We start from the raw sequence: 13130 nt of genomic DNA on the forward strand, positions 1-13130 counted from the left end.
ACTGATATCATTTTATGAAAAGATTACTTTTATGATTGGTATCAAATAATACACATCAATGGATTTATAAAATATGATTATTGCAATTATAGATTAACCACACCACACCAGTACATAATGTAGTTAAAATGAGCTCCACCAACAGTGAAATGCTACTTGCACATTGATAATAAATGTTCTAAATAAATAAAAGAGTTTATACATTAGAAAGAGCTTATAAATTGATTAGTAAATATAATAGTCCACATGGCGCGCTGTACAGTTCACAGCAGGTCAACGTCGTCATGACGTAACCCAGCGTGACGCGCTCACAGACGCGCTGAGCGGAGAAATCGCAACTAGGCACCTCGCGAGCCGACAACACTGAGCGCGAGTGTCCGGGGTCGGCATTAGTCATTCAGCCCCGCCGCCTCGCGCTTTTCATTCCCACCCGGTTTGTGTGTTTGAAATCCACGCTGGAGGGACGGAGCAGAAGTAACGGGAAGAAGAAGACGGATTTAGGGACTGCCCGCTACTGTACTGGGACTGGACAGCCATGGGAGCTGTTCTGGGGGCCTTTTCCTTCGCAAGCTGGGTAAGTTCTGGTGTCGTGTGCAAGCGCGTCGCTTTAAACGGATGGGAAAAGGTGAGATGCGACGACGTCATGGAGAGTAATACGCAACAGGTAACGTCGCTCCACCGTACGGTGCGCTGTGGAGAATGAAGCGCCGAACTCAACACAAATATCTGGTGTTTTTAATGCCTAGTCCTCCTCTCTTCGCTTTCGGGCTTAGCTAGAACCGAATGTAACTTATTACAGGGGGTCGTGACTCGTGATTTATCGATGACTGATTCAGAAAGCAGCGCTCATTTCGGTTTCATTTCGGTTATTCAATTGTTTCATCCGTTTCTCATCCGCTCGACAGCTTGTGTATTCAGGAGAAGAGCAGAAAGCCGAACTCCATTCGGATACCTGGCGTTTTAATCGCGCATTTGTCTTTTTCCTGACTTTTGGGCAGATATAGAATATAAATTAAACCCTTTAGTGATTTGCTTAGGTTTACTGGTTAATTCCGCACGCACCTGACTCACTTAGCAGTGCTTTTTTTTTTTTAAATTATAACCACCTTGCTAACATTTCAGCTTGTTATCATCATGTCATATCTTTACGTAATGTATGTGCCATAAAGAGAAACGAAACACAGATCAGAGTGCAACCTGTAGTTAGCTAACCGGCTAAATGGTAGCATATCCTACACACAGGGACAGTAACGTTAGACAAAACACGAACACACAGCACGGCAAAGGGTTAATCACAACACACTTGGTCATCTGCTTACACGTGATTAATTGGATCAACTCTGCTTTGTTGCCTTACATGTGGATACGATCACTCACATTTCTGAAGCCGCGACCAGCAAATGTTTGGTGAGCCGATTGAAAGATTGATAGATTATGAAGATCGTCATCAATTTGACGAATAAATGAATCGGCTAATCGTTTTCAGCTCGATCTTTCTCCCGTCTGACCTTTTTCTGTAGAGGACTGTCAAGTGTTCTTGAAAAGCTCGAGCAAAATGAAGACCATGCTTCTGTTGATTTCACACTAATAACCGCATTTCCCGAGTTGACTTTGGTTCGGGTCAGGACAGAGCGTGGGCTGCCTGGTCATGTGCTGGCTGCGCGTTATCCGGCACACATTACCGTGGCCTAGTCTGCGGTTGTATTAAGCGACCTTGTCTGGCTGGCAGGGGTATTAACTTGTTGACAATCTTTCCGGGCCTCCTTATCTCTTGACCCCGCTCAGTAGGAGAGAGAGACTCATCTACAACAGTGTAGATGGCATTTTTTTTGAATAGCAAATGAATAGGCAGGCTGTTTTGAGGAGGTCAGTGAACTGTGCCTAGCTTTTATTGAAGTGATACTTACTAAAAATAGGCCATGAATAGTCCTCTCTGAAGCGACTCACCATCTGACTCAGATATACCGCTCAGGTTGCAATTTAAAGTAACATTTTTCCACCTGTGTCAGTTTAGGCCACTATGGAATGGCATAACAGACAATCACTCTGGTGCAAGCAGCTTTACAACAGGGTCCAACAAGGGCTCTTTTGAAATCCCATTTATGTGTGTCTTTTATACTACCATGTGCTTAGAATTGCCTTGTTGTAGTTGAAAGGGGCGATACAAAACTTGCCTTGCCACGAACACAGCCGCTGTAGTTTATTTTGAGTCAATCCCGCATACGCTACCCTGCTGCTGGAGATACTCCAGGCTGGCTGCACCAGTAAGTCTGTATTAATCTGCCACTGCAAATAGTCCTCAACAAATGCATGATTTCTTCCTGTTTGAGTAATGTTGGATAAAAAAACTACAGTGGCCAGCTGTTTGGTAAATTCGATTAGCCTTTTTTTGTAAATAAAACTTAATATATGTTTAGCTTTTAAAGGTTTATATTTTCAGTAGGAACCAATGGACTTGGGAATGGGAGGCAGATGACAGTGCTGATGAGAACATATGTGAACACTGGTCCAGTCCACATCTGTCTGGGCTGAATTTTTGTGTTTGTGTATGTTTCCATAAAAACTGAGCTCACAGGTATGTGTTTTATGCTAAATCATGTGTAAAACATTTGAACATTTTACACACATGGCAACTGCTAATACATCCCAGTTTAATTAGTACAAAGGTAGAGTTGTCACATTGACACAACAAATAACCAGGACTGTAATGAGCATCTCGATGTTTGTCTCTAGACTCATTATACAACATCGCCTCCCCCATAGCTTGACGATTTCGAGTTTCAAAACATCAACAATGAGATGGGAGGGATTGGGGGGGATTTGGTGCCACTGTCAGGTGCTGTATTAAAATAATTATCTTTAATTTCCACCTTTCCAGAGCGGTGGCTTATGATTATTGGCAGCATCACTATTTTCCTAAGTCAAAGGTGATGTCTTCAAATTTCTAATTTTGTCCCACCAACAATCCAAAAACCAAAGCCTTTTCTTTTTCAATTTATTATCATAGAAGACAAAGACAACCAGCAAATATTCACATCTGAAAGCTTTCACATCCAAACACACTTTGTGGATAATAATATGCATACATACTGTATATAGAGTGTATATAGCAGAAAATACACGTAAATACTGGTCCTATTTCATTATTGTTGTTGTTTTTAACTCTTTTGGATCCTTTATTTGCTGAGATCACGATCCACATGACTAGAAGAAATGTTGATTGGACTGTGCGTGGAAATAAAATATGGGCTATGAGTTAAATAATAGTTTATTTCAGTATATTTCTCATTTACACTCCAATTAAGATTGTACAAGCAGACTTTTCAGAGCTACAGTATTTAATGCCAGTAAAACAGAAAACTGGCAGAACATCTTGTCCGTCCCCAGTCTGATCATCATTTTGTTCTGTTATCATGACATCTACAGTTGACATGCAAGGTCAGTCTTAATTGGTATTTTTCCAAGAAGAGATTCTCGAAACTTACTCCCTCTATCACTGAAAAACTCTCTTTTGTATTCCATGGTCAGGGTCTGCAAACAAACCATGTACTGTTGGTAGATTAGCTGAATGGGAGAAAGCCTAAATAGCCGGATCATTCAAGCGTTTAGTTCAGACACGGACCAAAAGCCTCATGTTGCTCATGTCCAATCTGATTTACCATATTTAGAAGCGGAGAAAAGACATTAGCCTCAGCCTCCTGCTAATGAACAGAACGACATGGGAATGATGTCTCTCTCAGTCCTCACATTCATCCACAGAATGATAACATTGGTTTATTGTAAAAGAACAAAGGAAGAACTCAACCAAAACTGAGACTAAAATGTATACATGCTCACTGGTGAACCTTTGCAGTTGAAACATTTCAAATACTTGAAACACTGAAACAGGTGAAGTTTCAGTTGAAGTGCAATGCATGAAGTAGAACTGTCAATTCAAGTGTAAGCGTGAGTGAAGTTGAAGTATCAGTTGAAATTAGGCTGCTGAAAGGAGTTGAAATGTCACTCCAAGTGTAGGTGATGAATCAAGCTGGAAATGTTGGTTGAAGTGGAAATCCTGGAAAACATTGGTACACGTTCAAGTGTATAAAGTGAGAAGACGGTGTCAGTCGAAGTGTTGGCTGAAATGTGCGAGTTAGACGAGCTTGTTTAAAAGTGAAGACATGATACCTGAAAGGGTTTGAATTGTCAGTGGAAGTGCAGCCACTGAAATCAATTGAAATGTCAGCTGAAGAGTAAACAGTGAAAGGAGTTGCAGCCTTCGGAACAGCTCCAGTGCCCCGCGTCATAGATTCTCCGAGTCTCTGGAACCCTTGCGCTGTCTACAGTATCACGTTGGGTTGAGATATGTTGATAGTGAAGGCCGTAGCATAAATAGATGTCAGTGTCTTAATTCTATCATACAGAACATCTGTATGGGAGCATCTGCATTTGTTATGTTTCTACTCTCATTTCCAACCCATTTTTAGGTGTTCCTCCTTGGAGGCACAGGTGGATGCTGAATTGTGTGATTTTGCTTTGTCTCCAGATGCCGTGCCTGTGCAGCAGCGCAACCTGCCTGATGTGCAGCTGCTGTCCGAGCAGCAGGAACTCCACCGTGACCAGGATCATCTACGCCTTCATCTTGCTGCTGGGGACCATCGTCGCTTGCGTCATGCTGTCGCCGGGCGTGGATCAGCAGCTAAAACGGGTATGACCGTGGAAATGTGTGACGAATGCATTTGTGCGATATTACACAGATTTTAAAGTGGCTAATGTCAGCTAACGCTGCGCAGATTTAATTCAGCAAATAACTGACCCAGAGAGAGATGGCATAAGAGGCACGAGTTGTAGCTCTGAATAATATCCATCGCTGATAATGATATTTATACCAATATTCATTATTTTTAAACATATCTATTTATTTATTTTCATAGTGAACTGACCGATATATATATGTACTGCGCAGAATAGTTTGCAAAATAAGCTTGTCAGTGCTCTTTGGTGGATAAACTATATATTGGTGACGCTATTTCTAAATGATCTCAAAAGAATCTTTCCTGTTACTTATCGATCAACATAAATATCATATATCTGTAATAAGCCAACATCAGCTGATATATATATATATATATCTAAACCGGGGTCATCGGGTGCTCCAGTAGAGTAGTAGGCTGAATAAATGACGTTGCCTTTTAATTTCTGAGTTAAACCATAAAATGCTTGAGACATGTGTCAGCAAAGAGTGTTAAATATTATGTTGTCAAATTCAAAATCTCTCTCGCCCCAATCCTTATTTTTGTTATTTCATTCTTGATTAAACATTGAATCCTTTGGTCAAATGTGAGGAAAAAAAGCGAGAAGTTCCCAGAGCCCACGGTGACGTCTTCAGATGTCTTGCTTTGTCCGAGCGAGACCAAACCCCAAATACACTCATTGTACTATCAAAGAAGACTAATTGTAAATTCACTACTTTTCTGTCTGAGGTAGATTTGGCGCACATAGTTCGTTATATTGCAAAAAGAAGTACGGAGTGAGTCAACTCTGTTGCACACGCTGACCGACGGTGCTTGGTTGTAAAAGTCATGCATTCACAATTTAAGTAAACGCACAAACTTTGATGTGTTTCAATGTTATAATTTCAGGTACATTAAAGGCTTGGCTGAAATGAAGTCAGTTCGAGGTTCACAATGTCATTTTTTTTTTGTTGAAACATTCGCTTAATTTCCCAGTGACCCTGTTCATAGATGCCGTGGCTTCCTGTGATTTGCTGTAGGTCCCGGGCTTCTGCGAGGACGGGGCTGGCTCTTCTATCCCCGGCCTGCAGGCTGACGTCAACTGTGAAATGTTTGTGGGCTACAAGGCAGTGTACCGCATCTGCTTTGGCATGAGCATGTGGTTCCTGGGGTTTTCCATTCTTATGATTAACGTGAAGAACAGCAGAGACCCGCGTGCTGCCATCCACAATGGGTAAGCACTGCAGTAAGGGTGGGAGGCTGGGTTGTAAATGTTTTAGTCTGCTTCTCTCTTGAAAACTATCAGCCTTAAGACTCACACTCCTGGAGATGTGACACGTGTGGAAGGTGCAGAAACGAAGCGCATTCCTGCATCAAATGCATTTACAGAGCTCTCTGTCCTCTCCAACACTAGGTCAGAGGTGTTACAAGTTATACAACATGTCGTTCAGCAGACGGCCTTTGTCCTGCACTCACCTTTGATGCGTTGAGATTCTTTACTACGGCTGCCGCATTTATTTTTATTACCAACTTGCAGCTTATCTGCTGATTATTTTTGATAATTTGATTCGTCATATTGTTCATAAAGTTTTTTAAAAAATGTAAGAAATGCCCATCACGTTACCTGAGCCCATACCAGACCAGCAGCAAAAGTATTTCACATTTTGATGAGTCAGGATTTTTGTCTGTGTGCGTTTATTCCTCTTCAGGCATGAAACAAATAATTTGACTTGGTTTATCAATATTGCAACGATTCAGTCAGTTATTAGTGGAAGCAGCTAATTATTTATTTTCTTTTATCATTTGATGATACCAGATTTTCCTTTTCGTTTGCCTCCTGACTAAAACCGACTGATTAATTCCAAAGACGACAAGTTCTCTAGACGTTCAAGCATCAGTGAGAAAGAGAGGCCGCCAGTCACATCTTACGACGGTGCGTCGGAATGCAAATACTCAGATTGTGAACCATTCTTTTACTGCACACGTGCAGTGACACAGCAAGAGACGAGAGCAGACAGGAAGCAGCATTTCCCCTCTCAAAATAAACCTTTCACCAACCACATTCGCTGCAGGTACATTAAGAGCTTGTAGAACAAAGAAGACACCTGTTGGTATGTACTCTCCCACAGACTCCAGTGCTAAATCAACAGGTCTAGGTGTGACCATGCACCCCTCCAGCCCAGGAAAGCAAACCCCTCCAGTCAGTGTTCATCTTCACCGAATAAAACAGAGCAAAGCAAAATGAGTCACAATAACATTATGAATAAGTGTACATCTCATTACTATATATATATATATATATATATATATATATATATACGTTTGTTAAAGGTCACCTTTTTCTACCCACTAGAAAATAAAATAAACCTAGATTTGCCACCATTGTGGCTTTACATTGCTGCTGTGTGTGTGAGTCTCTGTGTGTTTTACGACCACATCCTTCCTCTGCTGATCACTGAGCTGCTCGAATTCTTGTCACACAGTGACCCTTGTGTGCAGTGTGCGATTCTATTGTTTTTGCCATTTAACAATCAAATGACCCTCTTAGTGTTATAGAATGCTTTGGACATTGTTTGACTTGGAGGGTAGATAATGCTCTTGATACAACTCAGTTACATGCATATGTTTTATGTGCAAGCTGCTGTATAATCAGCCGTCTGTTTTTCAGATTTTGGTTCTTCAAGTTTGCCGCCTTGGTGGCAGTGACAGTCGGTGCCTTTTACATTCCAGACGTGCCTTTTACCTACTGTAAGAACTTTATATTTTTTAACTCTCGGTAACTCTGATCATGACATCGAATATAAACAGTTGTAATAATATATGATCAATGAGTAATGTGTAATAATAAATGACATGTGTGTCTGATGCCCCAGGGTGGTTTGTCGTGGGCTCCGGCGGAGCTTTCTTTTTCATCCTGATCCAGCTGGTGCTGCTGGTGGACTTCGCCCACTCCTGGAACGAGACCTGGCTGGACAGGATGGAGACTGGCAACTCCAGGGGCTGGTATGCAGGTCAGTGACTCAAGCTGTGGCACAATTACGCGCTGCATACAGCTTCTAACGGTGTACGTACTGTGTTCACACTTTAAAGTTCCAAAATGAAATGCATTTTTTGCATGACAACATGACAAAATTGGTTGATTTTTGAATGTGGTGTCGATGGACGCTACTGTTCCAACTATATCCAATGGAAAAAAGGAACCGCTCACAACTGAAACATTTAAATTCTGTTGACGCAGGGACTGAACACTTTAAATTAGAAATATATTGACCCTAACCCTTATCTATTTTTATTATTATTTTAGTATCCGTTTTTTTTTTACCTTTTCAATCTTTTTTTTTTTTTTTTTTTTCCAGCTTTGCTGGGGGTCACAACCCTCAACTACATCCTGTCGTTTACTGCAGTCTTGCTGTTCTACCTCTTCTACACCAAGCCTGACGGATGCTTCATCAACAAGTTCTTCATCAGCTTCAACATGTTGTTCTGCGTGGTGGCATCTGTCGTGTCTGTGCTGCCTAAAGTACAGGTACAGGACTGGGAGTGGCTCTTCGGTGTCAAACCCTCAGTCGGGGACAGGCATTCTCATTCGATGCTACAGTGAGAAACACTGGAAACAATGTCGCGAACACCAGTGAAGTCTAGTATTATTTAGGATATATAGAGGGGACACATTACAGTATAATATTAGTAATACAGTACATAGGCTGTTAAATGTACGCCTCTCCAATGTTAAGCGGAGACGTTATTATTCTAGCTGGTTTCTCCATCATCTTTATCACATTATCACACTATCAGACTACAAACTGTAGCATCTGCTAAGCATTTAAATGTCTGATAAGCATTTAAATGCATGACTCTGTTACTCCAATTGGAGCTGGGTCATATTTCAGAGTCTCAGCGGTACCTAAAAGCAACACGCCTCCTTACTTATTTTCAAATGATGTACGACCTGGCTGAAAATGAAAAATAATACGTGGGCACTGTTAGTTATTACAATCCGTCTACATTTAAAGTTGATTGTGTTGGATCAGAACTTATTTCCCAACTCCCAGAATCTCAACTCAATGTCCGCTTACTGCCTTCTTCTATTCTATCAGCCACATCTTACAGTCTTTATCAGCGAATGGAGTTTGTTATCAGTTATGGTGGAGCATTTCATGTTAGGCATTTATAGATTTGTGTGTATGTGTGTGTGTGTGTGTGTGTGTGCCCACAGGAGTCTCAGCCACGTTCAGGTCTTCTACAGTCCTCCATCATCACCCTGTACACCATGTTTCTGACCTGGTCTGCCATGAACAATGAGCCTGGTGAGAAGGTTTACTTTCATGAATCTCATGACCTGTACTTGCATGCATTTCTTCCCAAGACCATGTGCAAGTCAGGAACATGTCTCAACCATCGCCCAACCATCGCCCAAACATCGCGCTTGTTTTTTTTTTTTTCTTTTTTCTCTTCCCCTCAGACCGAGCATGTAACCCCGGTCTACTGAGTATCTTCCAGCAGATTGCAGCCCCCACGCTGGCCCCTCTGGAGATCGAGAACCAGACAGCTGTGGTGATCATCGGCACAGAGGAACCTGTCCTGACGTCCCCGTACCTGCAGTGGTGGGACGCCCAGAGCATCGTGGGGCTCGCTATATTTGTCCTGTGCATCCTCTACTCAAGGTAGGATGACAGCCCCCGGGTAAAGATACGAAACAATATGACCCCTTCTTCCGCCCGACCCGTGGTCAGTCTTCTCGGAGAGGCGTTCACAAGCGTCCTGTCAGCCACGAGGTCTGGGGATGTTCACATGAAAATCATGTGTTGGTTCTTGTTAAGTTGTGCATTGATAAGTAGAATCACGGCGCCTCCCCACGCAAAGAAAAAAGAAAGCTATGTGTTGATACACTCTTTTAAAAAAACAACCCAGCTGTTCATCTGAGGTAATTGAATTAGTATTGGCTGTCTATGGGACAAATGTCTTTGTCACAGGACCTTCACAGCTCAGCACTGTCCCTGGAAGGCTTGGTTACATCACATGCAAACCCTCTTCTCTGGGAGGAACAAATAAGAAACGAATACAATGATGTGACAAACCCGTAATCACCATTTATTAACTTAGACAAATGAATCACATTTCAAAGCTAAAGACGTTTAGTCTCACGTCAAGGTCCATTTGGTTTCTTTTCTGGAGCTTTTGATCATATCACAAGATTTTCTCCTGCTAGCTGCTGTTTCCAAGGTCAAGGGTGAACTTCGAATCTAAAAGAAGCCCTTAAAGTGCTCAGAAAAACATTGATATCTAAACACCTACTATTCCACCTCAACTGGGCAAACTCCATCTGCTGAGGAAGATCACGTGATATGATCAAAAGCACCATTGTGTCGTCAGCCGCACAAGTAAACTTTCAGTTCGTTAGAGAGATTTTAGGTAACTAAGTGCGTATCATATATCATATGTTGTCGCGGTGTGCACTTCAGGGCCTTTGTAAAAAAAACAACAAAACAGCCATTTGTAGCGTTTGTGAATGTACATTCATCTGTTTTATTTCCTCAGCATTCGTTCGTCCAGCACCAGCCAGATGAACAAGCTGACCATGGCCTCCAAAGACTCGGCCATCCTGGCCGAGGGCGGCAGCAGCCCCGACCTCTCGGAGGAGTCGACAGGGCCCAGGCGGGTGAAGGACAACGAGCGCGACATGGTCCAGTACAGCTACTCCTTCTTCCACTTGATGTTCTTCCTGGCCTCGCTCTACATCATGATGACCCTCACCAACTGGTACAGGTCGGTGCCAATTTCCAGCTGGATAAGGAAATACGGTCGCAACTCGAGGAAGCGTTTAAAGATCTTTTTTTTTTTTTATCGCCCAGTGGAGGAAATGTTTTTTCTTCCAGGTGGTTGAGGATTTAGAGAATGGTGCCGCAATTTAAGGTTATGTCTGGCTGATCATACACAGTCAGGTATACCAAGAGCAAACGAGGGCTAATGTTAAAGTTATTAAAAAATAGTCGGTTTGCAGACCAACGTCATGGCTCGGCTTTGACCTGCGTGCTGTGGCGACTGTGTGTGTACAGTATAACCAGCATTTAAGGTGCATTTAGTTAATGGGGCTAAAAAAGGGGGTCTTTACAACCTGTGTGTACACCTGAATGAACATGTCCTCCGCCCTTTTGGACTGTTGTAGCAATGTTACTGCATTCCCAGGTCTTAATAAGACCCCACCTGGATTTAAAGCCCTCCAGTGAGATTCATCTTCTTTTCTGCCACCTTATTTTGTTGCAGATTGTTTTCTCCACCTTAACACATGATGATGACATGTTGTTGTTCTGTGTCCTGTTCCTGACAGCCCTGATGCAGACTACACTGTAACCAGCAAGTGGCCAGCCGTGTGGGTGAAGATCACCTCCAGCTGGGTGTGTTTAGCCCTGTACATCTGGACCCTGGTGGCCCCCTTGATCCTCACCAACCGAGACTTCAGCTGAGCAGTAACTCCGTCTGACTCCACCTTGCCCTCAACAAACCTCTTCAGATAATACCGTGTTGCCTACGTCTTACTTTCCAAACGGACTCACATTTTATACCTTTAGCTGGAGCTCAGTTTCAATTATTTCTGGTTGGAGTGAAGTTTCAAAATCGGGTCTCGTCCAGAGGTGCCATAACAGCCGCTCCGGGTTCAGGTCTTTACGGTGGTGATTTCATACCAGTCAGGAGCAGCCGCTCGTTGATTGGACATCCGAGAACAATCACGTATTTTCTACTGAAGCACAAAAACACACCACGAGGAAAAACATTCCATTTGTTGTGGGTGTAAATGTATGTGCATTGTAAATCAAATGCAATCATTTTGATATGATGTGCTCTCATTTCTGCTGTAACAACAAATATTAGTCAGATTTAACCAAATACTTGATTTTCTTTTTTTTTTACATTGCTTAGAAATATGAATGTTCTAGAAATGTCAGTATGACAGTATTAAACAACCAACCCCGGACTGCATACAGTAGCACGCTCATATAGCTTGCTGCTAAGCCTCGCAATGCCTTATATGTCAAACCTATCAAATATTTCAATATATCCAATATATTGAGCGTAATACGAAGCACATGAGTGTAGTGGTTTCTGCCAAATATGTATGGACCAAGATATTCATTGTGAAGGTGTGTTTGAGATGGGACGGTTTCCAGGTTGTAAAATAGACCCATACAGAGAGAGAACTGCACTGAACACGCAGATACAATCCAAATGTTTGTTTAAAGCTGATATGGGCGATGATTGTATGATTGATCTGCGCATCATTCTATGACTCCAAATAGTACGGAACAGCTTAAATATTTATTATGATTGTACTTTTAAATGTCATCTTTAAAAAAAAAAAAGAAAAAAGAAAAAAAAAATTCCAAACAATAAGTTGCGTTTTGTAAGAAATATCAGTGTTAATTGAATGGTTAGTGTGTGTGTGTGTGTGTGTGTGTGTGAGAATATGATACTGAAACCCTGACCAAATGCCTTGTAAGCCAAAGTGATTCACTGGGGTTAGTTCTCTAGTCGTGCTTCTGCAGTTTCTGTTCACCGTTCAGTCTGATTTATAGTCGTTCATGTTTCGCTTTGACTCCCAGATAAATGAGCTGGTTCATTTTTGCATCATGTTTACCGAAGTATCATTGTGTACTTTCAACAATTCTTCATTGTACAAACAGCAGATTTGAAACTTTGGCACAGAAGTAGGTATTAATAAGTGCACAACGCACTCACAGATACTGTAATTATATCATTGAGAACAACCGCAATTTACAAAACAAACTTCAAACAAATAAGAGAAAACGCAACAATAAAAATGAAGACGTCTGTGTTCTGAAAACGACCAACTGATATTTGGTTTTACACTTTTTTGGGGAGTTGCCTTATTTCATTCAGCAGCTTGGCTTTTGTACGTTGAAATTCTGTTGCGTCTTACAGCAAAAGTGCGAATACTGTGAAAGAATAAAGGCAGATTTACAACTGAGATCAAGTCGACTGTCTCCGTCTTGTGATTCCACCCTGACTTATGACATTTTCTATGTGGTAGAATCCTGCTGAAACGCAGATTCAATTGCATTTAAACAAAGCGATAAAAGAAATTCAAAAAGTTTGTAGTATAAAATGTAATACGTGATTAATGTTCCAGGTGATAATTCTGATTCATTCTTGTTATCCATTTGACTTTTTTTTAACCACCCGACATTGACACATCATCACCTTATGAAGTTGATCTGACAAACATTTTAGCAAACAGTGGCCTCTTCACACATTCAGCCGCCACAGAGCAACATTAGCGTTCATCGGGTGTCTCGTTTCTGTCCACCCGACTAATGCAAGTCCAGTGTTCACTCTCCTCTTACCTCTGTTTCTGTCTCTGGCGAGGTGCTGAGCGTTCCACTATGTTCACCGGCTAGCTGC

At 41.9% G+C, this 13130-nt stretch overlaps 1 protein-coding gene across 2 annotated transcripts; it reads left to right on the top strand.

The window, feature by feature from the left end:
• Positions 1-529: 529 nt before the first annotated feature.
• Positions 530-12702, top strand: LOC139282404 (serine incorporator 1). 2 transcript variants are annotated; one of them, XM_070902101.1, is made up of 11 exons: positions 530-574; positions 4526-4687; positions 5753-5946; positions 7381-7460; positions 7586-7723; positions 8069-8238; positions 8929-9019; positions 9175-9201; positions 9262-9376; positions 10251-10478; positions 11041-12702. In XM_070902101.1, the coding sequence occupies exons 1-11, from the start codon at positions 536-538 to the stop codon at positions 11174-11176; spliced, it is 1380 nt and encodes a 459-aa protein (XP_070758202.1). In that variant the 5' UTR covers positions 530-535; the 3' UTR covers positions 11177-12702. The 2 variants fall into 2 exon arrangements, with proteins under 2 accessions (XP_070758202.1, XP_070758201.1); XM_070902100.1 differs by having other exon boundaries at positions 9175-9376.
• The last annotated feature ends 428 nt before the right edge of the window (positions 12703-13130 follow it).

The sequence above is a fragment of the Enoplosus armatus genome, chromosome 3, assembly GCF_043641665.1.
Source record: "Enoplosus armatus isolate fEnoArm2 chromosome 3, fEnoArm2.hap1, whole genome shotgun sequence".
NCBI classification, from domain to species: domain Eukaryota; kingdom Metazoa; phylum Chordata; class Actinopteri; order Centrarchiformes; family Enoplosidae; genus Enoplosus; species Enoplosus armatus.

Bases quoted from the DNA above. Each gene is read 5' to 3' on its own strand.
- LOC139282404 (XM_070902100.1), top strand. From the start codon at position 536: ATGGGAGCTGTTCTGGGGGCCTTTTCCTTCGCAAGCTGG. The intron at 575-4,525 runs GTAAGTTCTGGT...CTTTGTCTCCAG, and splicing joins CCTTTTCCTTCGCAAGCTGG to ATGCCGTGCCTGTGCAGCAG. The intron at 7,724-8,068 runs GTCAGTGACTCA...TTTTTTTTCCAG, and splicing joins CTCCAGGGGCTGGTATGCAG to CTTTGCTGGGGGTCACAACC.